The 22,186-nt window shown below is 45.0% G+C and overlaps 1 protein-coding gene across 1 annotated transcript in view; it reads left to right on the top strand.

Annotated features, from left to right (window-relative positions):
* The first annotated feature begins 4,826 nt into the window (after nt 1-4,826).
* RSU1 (Ras suppressor protein 1) overlaps nt 4,827-22,186 on the top strand; it is a 187,212-nt gene continuing 169,852 nt past the window's right edge. The window contains exons 1-2 of the mRNA XM_054020597.1: nt 4,827-4,936; nt 5,282-5,393. Coding sequence (XP_053876572.1) covers nt 5,285-5,393 — 109 coding nt within the window. The 5' untranslated portion in view covers nt 4,827-4,936; nt 5,282-5,284. The remainder of the gene's footprint in view (nt 4,937-5,281; nt 5,394-22,186) is intronic.

Here is a 22,186-nt window from a genome sequence, read left to right as displayed (position 1 = left end):
GTGAACTCCATTGTTCAAGCTCTGTCTCTCTGACCATCTGACCTCCTTGGTCATCAGAGCCCTGACTGCCTCCAAAAGCCAAGGCTTATCCTCACACCTCCCCAGTCCTTTGATCTTGAGCAGGGGGATTGATGCTCAGCTTTTCTAAGGAAAGGCAGGAAAGTCCATATCCCTCTGGGTCCTTGGTAGCTAGGTATCAGTCAGGCACTTGGATTTACCACAGTCTTCTCAGAGGCTCCATTCATATGGGGACCAAGATCCAGACAGCTACGCAACACTCATATCTATGTCTCTTTGCCTGCTCAGAGAGTAAACAGCCCTTTTCCACTCCCTAGGTAACATTGCAACACAAAGTGGAAACTGAGGCACACAGAGACTTAGTCCAAAAAAGCATTGCTAATTTCATACTATGTACTTCAGTTTTATTCCATCTTCCAACTAGATGCAGATATATCCTTACAAGAAGTGGAAGATTGGACAAATGACCAGGGAGGAGTATAAAAATATTGCTCAGGTATGCAGGAGTGAAATCAGGAAGGCCAAATCACACTTGGAGTTGCAGTTAGCAAGAGATGTTAAGAGTAACAAGAAGGGTTTCTTCGGGTATGTTAGCAACAAGAAGAAAATCAAGGAAAGTGTGGGCCCCTTACTGAATGAGGGAGGCAACCTAGTGACTGAGGATGTGGAAAAAGCTAATGTACTCAATGATTTTTTTGGCTCTGTCTTCACGAACAAGGTCAGCTCCCAGATTGCTGCACTGGGCAGTACAGTATGGGGAGAAGGTGACCAGCCCTCTGTGGAGAAAGAAGTGGTTCGGGACTATTTAGAAAAACTGGATGTGCACAAGTCCATGGGGCCAGATGCGCTGCATCCGAGGGTGCTAAAGGAGTTGGCGGGTGAGATTGCAGAGCCATTAGCCATTATTTTTGAAAACTCATGGCGATCGAGGGAGGTCCCAGATGACTGGAAAAAGGCTAATGTAGTGCCCATCTTTAAAAAAGGGAAGAAGAAGGATCCGGGGAACTACAGGCCAGTCAGCCTCACCTCAGTCCCTGGAAAAATCATGGAGCAGGTCCTCAAGGAATCAATTATGAAACATTTAGAGGAGAGAAAAGTGATCAGGAACAGTCAGCATGGATTCACGAAGGGGAAGTCGTGCCTGACTAACCTAATTGCCTTCTATGATGAGATAACTGGCTCTGAGGATGAGGGGAAAGCAGTGGATGTGTTATTCCTTGACTTTAGCAAAGCTTTTGATACGGTCTCCCACAGTATTCTTGCCGCCAAGTTAAAGAAGTATGGGCTGGATGAATGGACTGTAAGGTGGATAGAAAGCTGGCTAGATCGTCGGGCTCAACGGGTAGTGATCAATGGCTCCATGTCTAGTTGGCAGCCGGTTTCAAGTGGAGTGCCCCAAGGGTCGGTCCTGGGGCCGGTTTTGTTTAATATCTTTATTAATGATCTGGAGGATGGTGTGGACTGCACTCTCAGCAAGTTTGCAGATGACACTAAACTAGGAGGCGTGGTAGATACACTAGAGGGTAAGGATCGGATACAGAGGGACCTAGACAAATTAGAGGATTGGGCCAAAAAAAACCTGATGAGGTTGAACAAGGACAAGTGTAGAGTCCTGCACTTAGGACGGAAGAATCCCATGCACTGCTACAGACTAGGGACCGAATGGCTAGGTAGCAGTTCTGCAGAAAAGGACCTAGGGGTCACAGTGGACGAGAAGCTGGATATGAGTCAACAGTGTGCTCTTGTTGCCAAGAAGGCTAACGGCATTTTGGGCTGTATAAGTAGGGGCATTGCCAGCAGATCGAGGAACGTAATCGTTCCCCTTTATTCAACATTGGTGAGGCCTCATCTGGAATACTGTGTCCAGTTTTGGGCCCCACACTACAAGAAGGATGTGGAAAAATTGGAAAGAGTCCAACGGAGGGCAACAAAAATGATTAGGGGTCTGGAGCACATGACTTATGAGGAGAGGCTGAGGGAACTGGGATTGTTTAGTCTCCAGAAGAGAAGAATGAGGGGGGATTTGATAGCTGCTTTCAACTACCTGAGGGGGGGTTCCAAAGAGGATGGAGCTCGGCTGTTCTCAGTGGTGGCAGATGACAGAACAAGGAGCAATGGTCTCAAGTTGCAGTGGGGGAGGTCCAGGTTGGATATTAGGAAAAACTATTTCACTAGGAGGGTGGTGAAACACTGGAATGCGTTACCTAGGGAGGTGGTGGAGTCTCCTTCCTTGGAGGTTTTTAAGGCCCGGCTTCACAAAACCCTGGCTGGGATGATTTAGTTGGGAATTGGTCCTGCTTTGAGCAGGGGGTTGGACTAGATGACCTCTTGAGGTCCCTTCCAACCCTGATATTCTATGATTCTATCCTAAGAATAGATAATAAATAAGACCAAAATTGCTCAGTTGCATTATGTTGCATGTCTATGTGGCAAAGAACAGATCTGTGACGTTGTGTAGTCTATATGGTTTTATAAAAACATGATAATAAGTGAATATAATGTAACTGGGATAGCTTTAGAAAAATATGGTAAAAAGTGAATATAACGTAACTGGGATATGCTTCATGCAAAAGGTCTCTTGTAAGGCATCATTACAAAGCTTATAATCTACTGAGTGTGATCATCCAATTTGTATAAATGTACCACTCTTGTATCTAAAACTAGAAATATAAAATATAACTCTGAGGGCTTATTGTAATTATGTAAAGTGTGGGCCATCAATGATGGTTTGGAATCTTGATGACTCCCATTGTCTGCAAATGGCTGTCTTTACCTGTGAGTCTTCCTGTCACGGAGTGTGGGGGAACTCAGGGCCCTGCACCCCCGGCTTCCTGCGATTCACCATGACTCTCAGCCAGCCAGTAAAGCAGAAGGTTTACTTAGATGACAGGAATACAGTCCAAGACAGGTCTTGCAGGCACAGACAACAGGACTCCCCTCAGTTAGGTCCATCTTCGGGTCCCAGGACATCCCAGCCCCCCTTGGGAGGTCAGAGCCATCTCATCAGCCAGCTTCCAACACTCTGCCTTCAGCGACCCCTCCCACAGCCTTTGTTCAGTTTCCCGGGCCAAGGTGTCACCTGGCCTCCAACCCCTTCCTGGGTTCTCACCTTACATGCTCAGGTATTCTCCCTCGGTCAGTCTCCCATCCCCCAATGCAGACTATCCTAGCCACACTCCCCTGTCAGCATTCACAGACCACAGTAAGAACAGTCCCAGTTCGTCACACTTCCTATATATGTGTGTGATGGCAAGTGAGCAATGAAGTCTTGCAGTGACATGTGATCATGTCACCTGAACTGGAATCCATCTTTAACCTGGTGCTTTTCCAGTGAGGGGGGGTGGAGACCCAGAGGGACAAAGGGTTCCCGCCTTATGCAAAAGATGTATAAAGGGGTGGAAGAAAACAAAGGGGAGAGAGGAACCATCATGAAGAATCCCCTAGCTATCACCTGAGCTGGAACAAGAGCTGTACCAGGGAAAAGAATTGTGCCCAGGCCTGGAAGGTGTCCAGTCTGAGAAAAAACTTACTGAAGCATCTCTGAGGGTGAGATTATCTGTATTCAGTTTGATTAGGCATAGATTTGCGCATTTTATTTTATTTTGCTTGGTGACTTACTTTGTTCTGTCTGTTACTACTTGGAACCACTTAAATCCTACTGTCTGTATTTAATAAAATCACTTTTTATTTAGTAATTTACTCAGAGTATGTATTAATACCTGGGGGAGCAAACAACTGTGCATATAGAGGGCGAACAATTTATGAGTTTGCCCTGCATAAGCTTTATGCAGGGTAAAATGGATTTATTTGGGTTTAGACCCCATTGGGAGTTGGGCATCTGAGTGCTAAACACAAGCACACTTCTGTAAGCTGTTTTCAGGTAAACTTGCAGCTTTGGGACAAGTGATTCAGACCCTGGGTCTGTGTTGCAGCAGACTGGAGTATCTGGCTCAGCAAGACAGGGTGCTGGAGTCCTGAGCTGGCAGGGAAAACAGGAGCAGGGGTAGTCTTGGCACATCGGGTGGCAGCTCCCAAGGGGGTTTCTGTGATCCAACCCGTCACAAGATCAAAATTATTTACATGCAGAGCAAATCCTTTAAAATTATTCCCTCCCCAAAAGCAAATGGACACTTCAGAATGGTTCTTCAATCTATTTGATCAAAAGCTAGAAAGTATTTGTGAGGCAAATTGGTGCTGGCCCTTCCCTAAACACATCTTCCCTCACTTGTTTCATCGGGCTTATTTTAAATCCAGACGTAAATAAACCAAATACTCCGAACTAATGGGAAAGTTTCTTGCCACGTGGCTCTGGAACAGCTGTTTAGAAGTTTACTCAAACTTATGGTTGTGCGAGCGAGCACCAACCGACACGGGAGGCGCAGCTTGCCACAGGGCTCCAGCTAGCTAGCAGACCTCAGATCCGACTTTGCCTCCCATCCCCTCTCGTTGCCCCCGCCGCCCCATTGCTGCGCTGGGGGCGGATGCCAAGAGGCAAGTGAGCAGGGCGCAGCCTTGCAGCAGCCGCCTACACCGCTCCCCCTCCCTCCCAGCACTGAGCGCGCGCCGAACAGGTTAGGAAACTCCCTTCCCGCGGCCACACAGCACACCGCGCGCCGCTCGTACCCCGGCCCCGGCCATTGGCTGGCTGACGGGATGCCCGGCCCTGATTGGCCACCCGGGAGCTGCACATTCCAAGTGGGGGTGGAGCGGGCCCCGGAGCGATTCGCCTTATTTGGGGATGAGAGCTTTCCGCTGCCCCGGTCAACTGGGGGCTAGTGCGCCTGCGTGCGCGGAGCGTGCGCTTGGGGGCGGGGCAGTGGGCGGTATCTTAGCAGGGCGTGTCCCGGGCAGTGAGTGTCCCCTGTCGACTCCGCGTTCTCCTGCCCGCGCCGCACGGCCCCGCCCGCAGCACCCACCGGTGAGTGGTCTCGGGGATCCCGGAGCGGCTCCGCTTTCCGGCCCGGGCGCCCCTGTGGCGTGCGTCCCTCAGGGCACGGGTGTCCCGTTCCCCTGCCGCTCCGGGCCGCCCTGAGTAGGGTCGCCCCGCTGCCCCGGGCGCTTGTAGCTTTGGGGGGGCGGCCACCCCCTTGCCCCGGACACGCTACCTTGGCTGAGGTCAGATCTGCAGCCCGGAGCCTCCCGCGGCCGGGGCGCCCTCGTGTCGCATCTCGGCGGGTCTCTGTCCCCCCAGCCCCTTGACTTCCAGCTCGGTGGGTGAGTGGGCGCAGCCCCGTCACGAGCAGTTATTTGTGTTTTGACCCAGGCCATGTCCAAGTCCCTGAAGAAGATCGTGGAGGAGAGTAGGGAGAAGAACCAGCCCGAGGTGGACATGTGTGACCGGGGCATCTCTAACATGCTGGACGTCTCTGGCCTGTGTAGGTATCTCGAGGGTATCCGCCAGGACCCCCGTCGCTGATCAGATGAGTTGCCACCCTCCCAGCCAGCAGCAGTCTCTGAAATCTGTGATAGAGGCAGGAGGCTGGCTTTCAAAGAGGCCCTTTCCGTAGGAAGAACATTCAAACAACTTCCTTATCTGTCTCTGTTAGGATGAACTTGGCCTTTTGCTGTTCAGACTGTTACATTTCAGCTTTGACACTGAAAATAAGTTGTCAGTTTCACTGTAATTCTCAGTCCATTTCATTTCCTCAGCACTGCACTAGTTTGGTTCCTTCCAAACACTGTTTATAAATATATCTGGCTATTTTTATTATGCTGACACCAAGGTACATCAGTTGATTGGGGCTTAATTGTGATCACTGAAGACCGGGGGTCTCAAACTCAAATGACCATGAGGGCCACATGAGGACTAGTACATTGGCCTGAGGGCTGCATTACTGACCCCTCCCCCCTGCTGCCCTCGGCCTGTCCCCACTCCACGCCTTTCATGAGGCCCCGCCCCTGCCCCCATTCTAACCCCTTCCCTGAAACCCCACCCCAACTCTGCCCCCTGGGGGTACAGGAGGGGTGTGGTGGGGGTTCAAGGCAGGAGGTTGGGGTGCAGGGTATGACAGGGGGTTGGGGTGCAGGAGGGGAGCAGCAGGGGATTCAGGGGGTTGGGGTGTGGCAGGGGGTTGGGATGCAAGAGGGGTTCAGGGGGCGGGCTCTGGTCCGGCACGCACCCTGGGCAGGGCAGGCTCCCTGCGCCGCTCCGGGAAGCGGCTGGAACCTGGGGAAAGGGGGGGGCACAAGAGTCTGTGTGTTGCTGTTGCTTCAGGCAGCACCCCCAGCAGCTCCTATTGGCACAGTTCCCTGTTCCCGGCCAATGGGAGCTGCTGGGGGTGCTGCCTGAAGCAACAGCAACACACAGACTCTTGTGCCCCCTCCCTTCCCCAGGTTCCGGTCGCTTCCTGGAGTGGCGTGGGGGCAGGGCAGGCAGGCAGGGAGCCCGCTCCCGGTGCGTGTCGGGCTGGAGCCGCTCTAGGTAAACGCTGGGGGCTGCGAGGAGCTTGTGGGCCGCAGAAAATAACCCCACGGTCCGTGTGTTTGAGACCCCTGCTGTAGACTGAGTTTCTGGTGAAGATGTTCTAAGCCAAATGGGAGAGCTCTCTCTCATCTGCTTAATAACTCCTGCCTCCATAGAGATGGTGGCTGTGGCAGCAGGAGATCTCCCACTAATATAGTGCTGTCATAAGAATGGCCATACTGGGTCAGACCAAAGGTCCATCTAGCCCAGTATCCTGTCTTCTGACAGTGGCCAATGCCAGGTGCCCCAGAGGGAATGAACAGGTAATCATCAAGTGACCTATTTCCTGTCATTCATTCTCAGCTTCTGGCAAACAGAGGTTAGGGACACCGTCCGTGTTCATCCTGGCTAATAGCCATTGATGGACCTATCCTCCATGAATTTATCTAGTTCTTTTTTGAACCCTGTTATAGTCTTGGCCTTCACAACATCCTCTGGCAAAGAGTTCCACAGGTTGATTGTATGTACTGGTGTTTAGGGCAATATAACTTGCATTGCTCAGGGATGTGGATTATTCACATCCCCAAGCAATGTAGGTAGTAATTTGTAGTGTACACATAGACTGAGGCTTGGTCTAAACTACGTACTTATGTTGGTATAACTAGGTCGCTCAGGGGGTGTGGAAAATCCACATCCCTGAATGATGCAGTTACGCTGATCTAAGCCCTGGTATAGACAGAGCTATGTCAAAGGGAGGGCTTCTCCTCTCAGCATAAGTGTCATCTTCACTAAGCATTACAGGGTGGCTCTGTAAGTGTGGACAAGCCCATAATAGGCAAGATGGGGGGGAGGAGGGTAAATAGAGGAGGAGAGGTGATAGGACTTGCTCAAGGCCACAAAGCAGGCCATGGGCAGAGCCAGGAGTAGAACTTGGGTCTCCTGAGTCCTAGTTCAGTGTCCTACCCACAGGACCATTCTGGCATAGTTTCAAATTAATGTAAATATTCCTGTTGTTTTTAGGCAGAAGTAAGCAAGGAACTAGAGCTTAGTTTCAGAAAATGTCATGAACATTTAGTTTGCTTTTTTATCCATTTTCCTGCTTACCACACTCCACCTGACAGTTTCAGGTAAAACAGAATTTGAAATATATCCAAACTTTGTGTTTTAATGGGCACACTGATATAGGGTATACACCCAGATGAACAATGTTTTCAGACTAGATAATGCGTCTCTGAATTTGAAACTACTAAATATTGTCCAAACCTGCCGTTTGGGCTACTTGACACTTACAGATCTTGTAAAAGAATGTTTTTACAAAAGCCACATCTTGAGCCCAACTTGAGTTGGTTCTTCCTGCTCACTTTATTAAGTTAATAACTTAGTTTTAATTTCTGAAATACACTCAGCAGCTTTGAATCTGCAAAATGCTAAGCATCTACACTTTTGACTCCCATCAACTTTAATAGAAGCTGTAGGTGCTCGGAACCTGTTGGGATCAGGGAAGTAGTTTAGTTTCTTACATTTTTCTCTTTCCTTCAGAGTATCACTGTCTAAACACACGATTAAAGATAAAACTCCAATTTAGTCAGGTTCATAAATATATATGTGTAGTACCGCTGATTTCAATTTGGAGGGTTTCCAGTGGAACGGCTTGATTTCAATGAGAACGATTAATGTGTTTTGTTAGTCACTGAATCAGGGTCAAAGTGGCTTTGTAAACTCTTATTTACAGGAGCCAGTCTCTGCTCATGTGAGTCCATTGATTTCAGGGGGCCAGTTGACTTAAGGCCTGATTGTGCATCTCATAACTTTATGAACTCATCAGTAGGCTAAACTGCAATGTAAAAATGACCATGATTTTCTGTGTTACTTAAAATTACTGCTTTTATAAAAAGTGAATTGCTCATGATTTCTCACTGCTATGTTCTGGAAATGAAATTTCTGTATATGAATTTTTCTGTTGCATTGGCCTAATTAAAAGGGTATTGCTGAGCTTTGTACCATGGACCCCCATATTAATGAAAAATAACCTGCAACACCCACAGTGTTCACCAAATATCAATAGTAGCAAACAAAGCTGTGATTCTGCAAATGGATTTGCATGGATGAATCCCAATTGACTGCCGGGGGGCCTCCATGGAGGGGTTTGCCCACCTGTCTTTGGTTGTAGGACTACTGCTAGGAAATAATCAAACATTTCTAGTTAACATAGTAATATTAATCTTAAAAATCAATGAGTTGTAGTTTGCCTTAGCTGCTTGGGTAAATGCTCCTATGAATGGTTCCATGGCTCTTCTGTGATTGCCGGTGATCAGGACCTTGGCTTTACATTTAATCTAAAATGCATATTAAATTCTATCATGAGTTTATTGAATTGATCTTGTTTATGCCAGGGCTGAATTTGGCCTGACATCTCCAACATACTACTCCCTACTGCTGTGGTCTGTTAAGTACTCAGTAACTTACTGAATTGTCAGCGGTGCTTCCTGTAACACCTATTATAGGTAATGGTAGCAAAAACCCTGTTTAAAGCAATAGTAGGGTTGAGAATTAAGACTCCTGGAGGTACGAAATTCAGTGGTTTCCAAAGTATTAATAACTCTGCCACCCTGTCAACAGGAGTTTGCTCCCATTGATTTCAATGATAAGAGTAGAGTAAAGTCGATATTAAGCGTATATGTGCCCTAAAAACGCTGTAGCTGCACTACTGTAATGTAGACGCTTATTACAGTGGTGGAAGGGGTTCTTCTGTTGCTGTAGTACAGGGGTAGGCAACCTATGGCACGTGTGCCAAAGGCAGCACGCAAGCTGATTTTCAGCGGCACTCACACTGCATGGGTCGCGGCCACCGGTCCGGGGGGCTCTGCATTTTAATTTAATTTTTAAATGAAGCTTCTTAAACATTTTAAAAACCTTATTTAATTTACATACAACAATAGTTTAGTTATATATTATAGACTTATAGAAAGAGACCTTCTAAAAACGTTAAATTGTATTACTGGCACGCGAAACCTTAACTTAGAGTGAATAAATGAAGACTCGGCACACCACTTCTGAAAGGTTACCGACCCCTGCAGTAGTTAATGCATCTCTTCAAGATGCAGTAGCTAGGTTGATGGAAGAATTCTTCCATTGATTTAGCAGTGTCTACCCTGGGGTTTAGTTGGCTTAACTTTGTCTCACAGGGTGAAGTTTTTCATAGCCCTGAGCTATGTTAAACTGACCTAAGTTTGTGGTGTAGACTAGCCTTACATGCTTTTAAAATCCTCAAATACTTGAATCATGCTGGAGGCTGTGTGAACAATAACCTATGATTACTTGATCTACACACGTGTGTATGAAATCATACAGAAAATAAGATGAAACAAAAGGGGGTCAAGCTATTACACTAGAAGAGGGAAAAGGACAGAGGTTCTGTTCCAAATACATAATTCTCCAGAATTGAGGCACTGTCTGGTTAGATCTGTGTAAATAAATTAGTGTCTCTTTTATATGCTGACGTATGCCGTTTTGGGCTAAAGAGCTGGAAACTTAGAATTTTCATATCTGACAGACGTACAATAAATTAATATTTCAGTACTAATGAAATCTGATTACCCACTGGGATAAGAGATTTTCCCTTAACTTCAGTTCTTCAAAAAAATTAAACTAGTATGGAACTGTGTTAAATTTAAATTCTTAAATCACTTAACACACATCTGTGGAATCCATAGACTTTGGCCTGGTCTACGCTCTGGGGGGGGAACGATCTGAGATACGTGGACTTCAGCTACACTATTCTCATAACTGATGTTGCATATCTTAGATCAACTTAGAATCACTTACTTCGCGTCCTGCCGCTCCCCCCTCTGCGGCAGAGCGATCGGGGATTGACGCGATAAATCGATCCCCCATAGATTGATCACTACCCACTGGTCCGGCAGGTAGTGTAGATATACCCTTTGTCTCCTAAGCTGCTACACTAGGTGTCTGACTTACTGCAGTTTTATGCATCTCATACTCTCATATACAGGAGACCAGTTACATTCTTTCTCTTACATGTGTTCTGGCTCAGACTCATGTTTGGACAAAATAAGAAGAGAAAATTCCATCTAGGAGACCAATCTTAATCCCATGGACTGCAGACAAATGTGAAATCTGTGTGTAATTCCATGTGGTAGCTATCCACGGCAGCATGTTGTGCCAAAGGGCAGGCATATGGGGCTTTAATCAAATTATAATGTAAATAACTTTGTACATTAACTGTATACTCTTGCTAAGGTTTTTTGCTTTCTTGGGCTGGGAAATCTATGTGCATTTCTTAATCTAGTATAAAATCTTTCTTTACACATTTACACTGAAAATGCATAATACCTTACAAGTACACCACTACCTCGATATAATGCGACCCGATATAACATGAATTCAGATATAACGCGGTAAAGCAGTGCTCTGGGGTGGGGTGGGGCTGCGCACTCCAGTGGATCAAAGCAAGTTCAATATAACGCGGTTTCACCTATAACGCGGTAAGATTTTTTTTTTTTTTTTTTTTTTTTTTTTGGTTCCCGGGGACAGTGTTGTATTGAGGTAGAGGTGTATCATGGATGAGACCAAAACAGACCTAAAATGCAATTGTTGGCATTTATTAAATTAGATCTTTAATAAAGGTTCCAGTTGTGTTTGGGAATAGGAACGCTTATCTGCCCCAAGAAATGAATACCAGGATTTTGATTTTTCTCATGGCAACATGAGATTAAATCTAAGGATTAGAGAAGTGAAAAAAGATTGTGATCCACTCAGACCTTTTCTTAATTTTCTCTTACAATGTTTTTTCAAAATCAAAGCTAAATTAGTAATAATTCCAGCGTGAAGCAAAGGAACCTGAAGCAACTAAAGTTCTGTTGAGGATTCAAGATCTGTACTCTGAGACAAACTGTAGACCTGAGTGTTAACTATCTCGTACAGTAGAGCCTTAGAGTTAACATCTTTGGAAAGGAGATTGTTCGTAACTCTGAAATGTTTGTAACTCTGAACAAAACATTATGGTTGTACTTTCAAATGTTTACAACTGAACATTAATACAACTTTGAAACCTGACTATGCAGAAGAAAAATGCTGCTTTTTTTTTTTTGTCTCTGCTGCTGCCTGATTATGTACTTCCTGTTCCAAATGAGGTCTGTGGTTGACTGGTCAGTTTGTAATTCTGGTGTTCGTAACTCGGAGGTTCTAGTGTCATTAATTCAAATATGATGGAACAGGAACTCTTTTTCACAATGTGATATTATGAGGAGATTGCTCTCTTCTGAGTTCTTTTTAGATAATGTAATGGTTCATGCAATCAAAAACAATCATTACTTAACTTAAATTTCCTTGACATTATTATTTATTGGTTTATACTTAGGCAGATTACTACTCAGCTGTCATGCTTGAGCACCCATTGTGTCATCTGGATAGTAGTATTTGCTAGTACTGCTAATACAGGTCATCTGAAAAAACTAACTTTGAAGTCTATCCTTATTGTTGTCAGCACCCAAGAAAACAAATTTTGTGATAAGAAAATAATTACCATGTATTAATTAAAAATCCTGAGTTGTAATATGTTAAACTATTTTTGCCAAAAGCAAGTATTCTCTGGTTGCTACATATCTATGGTTTGAAGCAAATAGCATATACAGTATTTCAACTTATAAAATGTTATGGCAGGTGTTGTCATGTGATGAAGATAACATTTGATTGCATGCTAAGAAAACACATGCAACACTATAAGTCTTGGGAAGCCGTGCAGTGGTGTTTTGTTTTGTGAGATTCTGTGTAGCTGTGTCATTGTAGCAGGAGACTTTGGTCTCTAAGTAGTGTCAATTCTTGAGTCTCTGAAAACTGGTCAGTGGTGTTGGGCAGTCTCCTCAATCAAGGGATTTCTTGTGTGCTGTCTGAGCACCTTTGTTCCAGTACTGCATTATACGTGTAAATAAAATAAGTTATACTTCACATATACCCAGACTCCATGTCACTGACTTCTCATGCATTGAGAAGCAGGCTGCTTGGCTCTGGACCTCTGCTGCTCCGCAGAGGGGCACCACTGATGTCAGGAGTGGATGCTGGTGTCAAAAGAAAGGTCAACAATGTTGATAGTACAGTAAAAGTTTTATCCGGCATGTTGGGGGGATGGGAGGTACCGATAAGTGAAAAATGCAGATTAACTAAGAGGGCTGGAGCTTGGGTGTGGGGTTGGGGCACGGGAGGGGATGTGGGCTCTGGGAGGGAGTTTGGGTGCAGGAAGGGGCTCGGGGCATTGGGTTGGGGCATGGGAGGAGGGTGGGGTGCTGGATCCGCGGGGGTGTTCACCTCGGGCGGCTCCCTGCAAGTGGCAACCCCTCCTGGCTGCTCCTAGGTAGAGGTGTGGCAGGCGGCTCTGCGCACTGCCCCTGCCCCGAGCGCTAGCTCCGTAGCTCCCATGGGTGGGAACTGCAGCCAATGGGAGCTGAGGGGGTGGCACCCGTGGGCAGAGGCAACATGCAAAGCTGCCTGCCGCACCTCTGCCTAGGAGCAGCTGGGATAGGCTACTGCGTGTGGGAAGCTGCCCAAGGTGAGCACCCCCCAAATCCAGCACCTGCACCCCTTCTGCGCCCCAACCTCCTGCCGGCCCCACGCCAACCGGACTATAAACTGGAATTTCAATGAAGATCAGAAATGCTGGTTTATAGTGCTTTCTGGTTGGTGAAGTGCCAGATAAAACAGCTTTTACTGTAACTTGTTTTACTCTTAAATGTTAATTTCTGCCAGTTACAATGCTGTCTGCATGCTATTAAGGTTCTCTTATTTTGTTCGTGGTATATCTTCTCACAGGGAGTTCACATAGTTGCTTTGGCATAGTTGTCCTGTCTAGTGTAGTATAATGACAGATTAAAATTGAATAGCATTGTGATATTATAACGGTATGGTATCTTCCAAGGGTCACTGAGAATCTTTGGCACTGTAGTGACATTCTTATCATTAGTTACTTCCTTCGTGTTGGTGGTATTCGGACCAACAATATTTTATCTTGGCTCCACACAGCTCTGTGTGGAGTTTGCCTGTTAATTTCCTTTTTTAAAGGAAAAGCACTTTTTCTTCAGAGTTAGCTGTTAACTGTTATCTAAAATAACCTGCTGTGTTAAACTAAGAATGAAGGGGAAAGGAAGTCTGGAGGGGTGGAATAAAACTTGACTTTCCAGGATATTGGGACCTGAGGCATAATGGGCACAGCTTCAGTATGCTCTTCCTGCCCCCTGGTGTGTGTGTTTGTGTGTTTTGAGAATGGTGAGGAGGTGAGACTGCTTGTAGGACAGAACAATGGTTCTTGCTAGTGTTATGACCCTCCCAAGCCTGCAGTTTCAATTCAAAGGAGCCCGATTCAGCCTCTAGCATAGGTATTTGGTTCCCTACATTTGCATTCTGCGAACCTGCAGATTTCCATTATAACCAATATTTTATCCACAGTTATTGCAATTCAACAATGTCTTTTAAATCTGTGTCTTTGAAAGACTTGTTTCTAAATAGTGCTTATGTCAAGGATACCCCATCTGTTGATTGGGTGGGATTCCTTGCATATGGCCTTCAGCAATGACTCTGCCTTTGATTTAAGGTCCTACTTCATGAGCTTTTCACTTCTGCTTGTGGCCTTAAGATCCTAGCACAATATAAACGTTAATATTTTCCAGCGTGCCATGGCAGAGTGTTTTCTCTCCTTTGCATTAGCCCCCTCTCCCTTGTATGGCTGTAACTTAAAAAAAAGGTTTCATTATGTTTAGATGCTGAACCTTAGCGCTTCCCCTTGGATGTTTTCAATTACAGTAGGCTCTTCAATGGCAGAAATAACTGCAGTTTTATAAATCCCTAAAAGTGCACATCTGAAATAACAGCAAAGCTTAGTTTAAAGAGATTTTAAATGTACAAAATTCAGTCTTGTGTATCTGGCCTATGGCATCTGAACATTTAAGTAATAAGTTACAGGGTAACCATCAGAGCCCCCTAAATGCCCACCCCCGCCTGCAAAAAAAATCGCTTCTGTTGTAGGTGTCAAACTTCAACAAGTAAAGGAAGAACCATAACTTTCTCATCGGCAATCTAGCGAAATAAAACCTAGATGGAGTTTGTTAAGTTCCTATGGTTGAGTGTATGGGGAGTTATTGAGGGAAAATTAAAGTTGAGAGTGAATTTTGTAGTTAGTTCTGAATGCTGTGAAGTCCATGGCTGCTTGATGTGAATCCAGTAATGCAGTTCAGCTACTGTGACAAATCTGTCTCTCAAACTTGTCTATTGGTTGATGGTTTGATAGTTCCAGTGGAACATAGCTGTCAAGGGAGGCTATAGTCAAGGAAGAAGCAATGATCTCTCAGGTGGATTGGGACAATCACATGAGCTTAGAATCATAGAAGTGTAGGACTGGAAGGGACTTCAAGACATCTTCTACTCTATTCCCTGCACTCAAGGCAGGACTAAGTATTCTGTAGACCATACTTGACAGGTGTTTGTCTAACTTGCTCTTAAAAACCTCCAGTGATGGAGATTTTACAGCCTCCCTAGGCAATTTATTCCAATGCTTTAACTACTTTGACAGGAAGTTTTTCCTAATGTCCAATCTAAACATCTCTTGCTGCAATTTAACCCCATTGCTTCTTGTTCTGTCCTCAGAGATTAACAAAAACAATTTTTCACCCTCCTCCATGATAAACAGAGAAATGGCTGTTCATCATGTAGTCTCTTGGAAGTAGGATAGGAGAACTTGGTGATAATGGTATAAAGAGCACAAGAAGGGTGAGCATGGGTGTAGTTCTTGTGTCTATGGACTGGAGAAGACCATCCACCAGAGCAATAAATGCTGCCTCTGCACCTTGTCCTGGCCTTTGAACTCTGACTAAGGTCTAGACTACTGTAAGCTGAAAGGTAGCATTTGGGTTATTTGCTATCTTGCTTAGAAAAGAGAGGATAGCTAATATGTGATATAATTGGTCACTTAGGCTTACAAGAAGAGCAATATGGAAAAATAGCTCCTTTCCGATGTCATAATATTTCCTGAATGCTGTTATGCTGCCTAGAATTGTGGTTGCGTATCAGAAGACCCTAGCTAGAGAAATGAACACGCACAATTTGACAGGGTTGTGGTGTTAGAACTCTTCATTCTCAATTTCCTGACTCTTGTGTAATTAAAATCTCAATCTTAGTATGGAAATAACAGCTTTTTTGGTATTTATTTTCCTTGGCCTAAAAGGAAAAGACAAATGTTCCTCAAAGAAAAGGCACTGGTTTAAAGCTGTGCTTGAACATCAGACAGCAAGAAGAAAGATTTCTCTTCACCTCTGGGATGAAAACAAGAAGGAGAAATTTCAACCCAAAAGATACTTTAAGAATACAGTAAGCAAGTTAACTAAGGTTGTAGAAAACTAATTGATACTTCAACCAATGGTAGTCCTACTTTGATGCTATAATTGTTTACTACTACTGGCGGCTGCCTAGAGACTGCAGTCAGCATTGGGAACCCCGTTGTGCTAGGTGCTATATGAACAGTTAGGAAGAAACTCTTCCCAAAGAGGTTATGATTTTAAGATGAAACACAAGTGTGTGACAAATGCTAAGATGGAGGAGGAAGAAGAGGATAAGAGTAATAATTTTATGTGGTTAGAGGCCAACTGCATGCTTGATTGTTCTGAACCATCCTGTTGGCCTTGAGCAAGACACATAGGGTATGTCTATGCTGCAGTCAGGGGTGTGTGATTGCAGCATGTTGGCACATACCTAAACTAGCTTTAATCTGGGAGGGGTGGGTATGAGTGGCAGAATATCTGCAGCAGTACAGTCTTCATCGGGGGCTGTACAAGACCACCTGACACATTGGGCTTGCTTGGGCAGCTATCCCATACTGAAGTCCATGCTGCCATAGCGTAACTGCGATTAGTACGTGAGCTAGCTAGATCTAAATGGATAAACAAGCACCTCAAACAGGTTACTAAGAAAGCAGAAAGCCTACAAGAAGTAGAGGAAGGGATGGATCAGCAAGGAGAGCTACCTCAAGGATGTCAGAAAGTGTAGGGGAAGAGTGAGAACTGCCAAAAGCCAGCCAGCGTTAGATCTTACAAAGAAAATTGCAACCAATAGTAAAAGGTTCTTTAGCCATATATCTAAAAAGAAAACAAGGAAAGAAGTGGTAACACTGAGCACTGAATTAAATTAATGGAGATATCCTGTCTCTTAAAACTGGAAGGAACCTTGAAAGGTCATTGAGTCCAGCCCCCTGCTTTCACTAGCAGGACCAAGTACTAATTTTGCCCCAGATCCCTAAGTGGCCCCCTCAAGGAGTGAACTCACAATCCTGGGTTTAGCAGGCCAATGCTCAAACCACTGAGCTATCCCTCCCCCCCGAAGATGGGGTGGAGATGAAAGATAATCTAGTTGTGATCCAACACCTAAATGAATACTTTGCCTTAGTTAAGAAGGGTAATGAAGAGTTGTAGGCAGTGGCAGGGTGACTAATGGGAACAAGGATATGGAAGGAGAAATTACCACATCTGAGGTAGAAGCCGAATTCAGACCGCGTAATTATCCAGGGCCGTCAATTTAATCTCCCTCAAGAATATTAAAGGAACTGGTATATGAAATTGCAAGCCCCATAGCCTTTTTAATGAATCTGTAAACTCAGAACTTGTACTGTATGACTAGAGAATTGCAAATATAGTACCTATATTCAGGGCCGGTGCAAGGAAGTTTCGAGCCCTAGGCGAAACTTCCACCTTGTGCCACCCCCCTGCGGCAGCTAACCCCACACCCCTCCCCTGCCCGGGGAGTCGCCCCTCCCCCCCGGGTCCATGGCAGCTAACTGCGCCCGGGGAGTCCCCACTTTGCAGCAGCTAACCCCGCCTGGGGAGCCCGCCCCAGCTCACCTCCGCTCCGCCGCCTCCGCTGAGCACGCCGGCGCCACTCTAATTCTCCTCCCCTCCCAGGCTTGCGGCGCCGATTGGAGGAGAATTAGAGAGGGGGCTATGTGCTCAGCGGAGGAGGCAGAGTGGAGGTGATCTGGGATGAGGAGTGGTTCCCCTGTGCGCCCCCCCTGTTACTGCAGGCGGCCATTCCCGCGCCCCCTCCCGCCCCAGCTCACCTCCACTCCACCTCCTCGCCTGAGCGGGCTTTTAGGTGCACTCAACCACTAGGTGGCCGCCTAGTTCGCCTAGTGCTTGCACTGGCCCTGCCTCTATTTTAAAAAAGGGGTGGGGGGGAAAAGTGATCTGGGAAACAGGCCCATTAGTTTGACCTCATTTTTATGCAAGGTTCTAGAACAAATTTTGAAAGAGTGGTTAATGAGATACAGTAGAACACCAGAGTTACAAACTGACTAGTCAACCACACGTCTCATTTGGAACCAGAAGTGTGCAATCAGGCAGCAGCAGAGACAATAAATAAATAAATGAATAAAATAAAAAGCAAGTATAGTACAATACTGTAGTAAACATAAACTATTAAAAAAATAAAGCTGGATTTTTCTCTTGCATAGTAAAGTTTCAAACTGTACTAAGTCAATGTTCAGTTGTAAATTTTTGAAAGAACAACCACAACATTTTGTTCAGGGTTACAAGCATTTCAGAGTTATGAACAACCTCCATTCCCCAGGTGTTCATAACTGAGGTTCTACTGTATAAGTAAATGGTAATTGGGATAAAATACAACATGGTAAATCATGCCAAACCAACCTGACCTCTCTTTGAGAAGATAACTGATTTTTCTAGACAAAGGAAATGCAGTAGATGTATCTACCTAGATTTCAGTAAAACATTTGATACAGTTCTACATGGGAAATTTAGTTAAAATGGAGAATTGGAGACATGATTAATACAAGAATTGAAAGGTAAGGAACTTATTAAGGGAGACTACAAATGGATTATGCTGAAAGGTAACCTGTCAGGCTGGAGGAAGGTTACTAGTGGAGTTCCTCTAAAGGAGGGGATGATATGATGAGATGGCCTACAATGACACTTGGCCCATCTGCGACTGCTATATCTTCAGGGGCCAGAGATGGGACACTAAAGGGGGAGGGCTTTGAGTTACTACGGAGAATTTTTTCCCAGCTGGTGAGTCTTGTCCATGTGCTCAGGGTCTAACTGATCACCATGTGTGGGGTCAGGAAGGAATTTTCCCTGAGGTCAGATTGACAGAGACCCTAGGGTTTTTTTTTTTTTTTTGCGTTCCTCTGCACTGCTGGTTTGAGCTAGAGTAAATAGTGGATTTCTCTGTAACTTGAAGTCTAACTCAAGATTTGAGGGCTTCAGTAACTCAGCCAGAGGTTATGGGCCTATTACAGGAGTGGGTGGGTGAGGTTCTGTGGCTTGTGCTGTACAAGAAGTCAGACGAGATGATCGTGATGGTTCCTTCTGACTTTAAAGTCTGAGACAGAGATTAAAGCTAGTTTAGCTTTGTCTTCGTATGCTGCAGTCGCACCTCTGGCTGCAGTGTAGACATACCACTAGTTGAGCAGTTCCCAAACTGTGGGTTGCAAGTGTGTGAAGGATGCCATTTTGCTCTGCACAGCGTGACCTTGGATGTACAGTACATGCAAGGTCACACTGCATGGCGGACGCCATTTTGCTCTTCAAATGGCATCCTCCACGTAGCGTGTCCTTGCACGCACCATCCATATGAGGTCGTGCTGTGCAGAGGATGCCATTTCGCTCTTCCAAATGGCATCCTCAATGCTGTCTGGGAGGAAATAATTAAAATGGGATAGTGCCAACAAAAAGGTTGAGAACCCCTGCCTTTGTCCCTTATCCTCTATATTTACTTTCCAAATGTGTACTTACGCATGCTTCATTTATCACAGCAAGTTAAAATTAAGCATATGCATGTGTGTGCAGGATTGGGGCCTTAGTTATCTGTGCCTCAGTTTCCATTTGTGAAATGGAGGAAATACCAAATGTCTGATTATACAGTCCTTGGGGCAGGGACCATCTCTCACAATGTTTGTGCATTAACTAGTACAATGGGTCCTCTAACTGCAACTGGCATACAAATAATTATTAAAATACCTTTTAGTTGCTGATTTCTTGTAGACTCCCAAAAGCTTACTGTGGGATTGTACTAGTTCTTTTCTGTGCATTAAATGACCTTCTTGAGTAAGCCAAAATATATCAGAACATTATTTCATTCTGTTTCACTCTAAAACATGTCTACTTTTAAATCAGTGCCTATAATTATTCCAGCATCTGGACAAAAAAGTTCTGCCTCCATTACCATCTCTTATGCTGGCTTTTAAGTTAATAACAGTCATAGGCGCTGACTTCATGGGTGGTCTGGGGCTGGAGCACCGCATGGGGGAAAAAATGGTGGATGCTCAGTCCCCCAGTGCCTCCTGCCCAGCGGCAGGCCCTGCGGATCAGCACGCCCAGCTTTTTCCCCGCGCCTCCCGCCCGCCACAATCAGCTGAGGAGGAGGACATGGAGGAGCGAGAACGCGGTGCGCTGGGAGGTGGGGGTGGAACTGGGCGGGAAGAGGTGGAGTGGGGGTGGGAAGGGGTGGGGTGGGGCCTTGGAGGAAGGAGCAGAGCCAGTGGTCGAGCACCCCCTGGCACTTTGAAAAAAAGTCAACGCCTGTGATAATAGTGGTCCTATGTCCAGCGTTAGTAGTAACGAAATGGTTGTTTATACACTCTCAACTTTTGTGATTAATAGTCAGAAGATAGCATTGCAAAAGACCTGTTGGGTCATGTAGTCCATCCCCCTTCCAGTATAGGATTGTTCTCTAGGGATGTATTTTTCCAGTGTTTTGTGTAGCCTACTTTTCAAATGACTCATGATGGGGCATGTTTTTTCCATACATCAACACCCAATAGTAATTTAATACAATGTGACTTGATATTCATTCAAAACAGATAGCAGTTGAGTAAACTGCGTGTTGTCTATATTGGTTATGAACCTCTGGTGTAAAGCTACCAGAACTGTATGCAAAGGTAGCTAGGCACAGTGGAAGCAGAGGCCAGGCATAACCTCGTTAGGCAGCATTAACTTCAGCCCTCCATCTGCATTTTAATTTACTCATATTGATGGATTTAATATAAAGAAAAATAAGAATAGTACAAGATCCCTGTTACAATGAAGTTTTAAAACACCACAATCGAGAGCTTAATTTTGTCTTCTGGTAAGTGCACTTGTAAGGTACGTGTTCTGTAACTTTGCTAGAAGCAGATGTAGAGAACCTCACTCTCTATTAACACATGAACAAAAAATACTGCCGTTAATGGGGTATTTGCAATTCCACTCTGAACTTGAGAGCAGGGGTAACAACTCCATAGTTAAGATGGCCACTAACTTACCATTGTAAATCCAACTTTTTATCCTTCCCCATCTCTCATTTTCCCCCAAAGAAACCAGTTTCCCTGAAATTTTCTGAACCACATTTCATCCCTAGGTAGAATTTTTTGAGGGTTGACTATCCTCTTTCTCTCCTTCCCCAACCTCCCCTATGTCTCCAGAATGACCTTGAATTCCAATTATATTGTCTCTCTTGCTAGGGCATGTCAAGTGTGTTTTGGGGTTTAACTGTGTGCATGTGTGTGCTACATACTGTATATACATATCTATTTTATATACACCTTTAAAATAACTTTACAGTCCCTCTCTGAGTCTCTAGATAGCACTTTCCTGCTAATCTTAGTGTAAAGAGTAGGCATTGGAATGCTGGGGGAATGCTGCGGGGAAGGGACCTGGAAGGAAAGACTAAGTGGGGAGATATATATATTTTTTAAATTGTAACTTATTTTTCCAAATACAAATATAACAAATTGATCATAATACACAAAGTAAATAAACTGGCTTTGGATAAAGGGAGGGGAGGGGAAGTGACATATCTATCTTCAGGGGCTACGTTAATCATAGACCTCTTAAAAAGTCAGCCCAACTTGCTTTGAATGTTTTGGGCATTCCCTTTGTGTGGAATGTCAGTCATTCGTTAGCTGCAAGGTCAGTCATATCACTGAGCCAGGCATCAGTATTTGGTGGGGATCGACTTTTCCATTTTAGCAGGATTAATTTTCTAGCGACCAAAGCTCCATGTTGGAACCACACTGCCTTGTTACCAGGTAATCTTCAGGTATCAGGAATAGATCCAGGATTTACCTCATACCAGCAATTTTTGATACAGGGGCTCTCTCAAAACATATGAGCTAAGGTGGCACCAAGGGATTTAGATTTCCAACAGCGGACAGCATTTGAGGCCCGTCACCGTTCGCCTATGTGGGGAAGAACAAGCATGCTATGTCTTATCCAGCCTAGTAGCAGGGTTAGGAAGTTCACAGGACTAGACCAGAAAGCAAAGGGTTATTGGAAAACCAAGTTTGTAGCCCTCATAGTTGCAGAGAAAAGCTTGAAAATGTGAATCCTAGAGATTCTAAAACCAGAAGGCAAATAAATAAATATATATATATATATATTATATAATTTATTTGTTTGGCTTAAAATCTGTGAAATCTTCAGATTCATGAAAGGCAATTATGGCTGGGCTGAGATAAGGTGAAGGTGGAGTTTTTTATCAACACCAAAAACTTAAATGCATCACACTTTCTAGGTATTTTAAATGTTAAGGTCAAGATTGTGAAAACCAGGAAACTGTAAGACTGCTAAAGCCAAATTTAGGCTTCTAAATAAGTGGCCTGATTTTTCAAAGATGCTGGGTTGGTGTATAGGCTCCTCACCTGCAGTCCTCTGCTCTGATTGTCTTAAGGCCCACTGAAGCAGGGCTCTCCTCCCGCAGGTAGGGTGTGTGTGTGTA

Source organism: Malaclemys terrapin, chromosome 2, assembly GCF_027887155.1.
Source record: "Malaclemys terrapin pileata isolate rMalTer1 chromosome 2, rMalTer1.hap1, whole genome shotgun sequence".
In the NCBI taxonomy this organism is placed as follows: domain Eukaryota; kingdom Metazoa; phylum Chordata; order Testudines; family Emydidae; genus Malaclemys; species Malaclemys terrapin.
The sequence above is the reverse complement of the archived record's forward strand: the minus strand, read 5'-3'. Positions and strand labels throughout refer to the sequence as shown.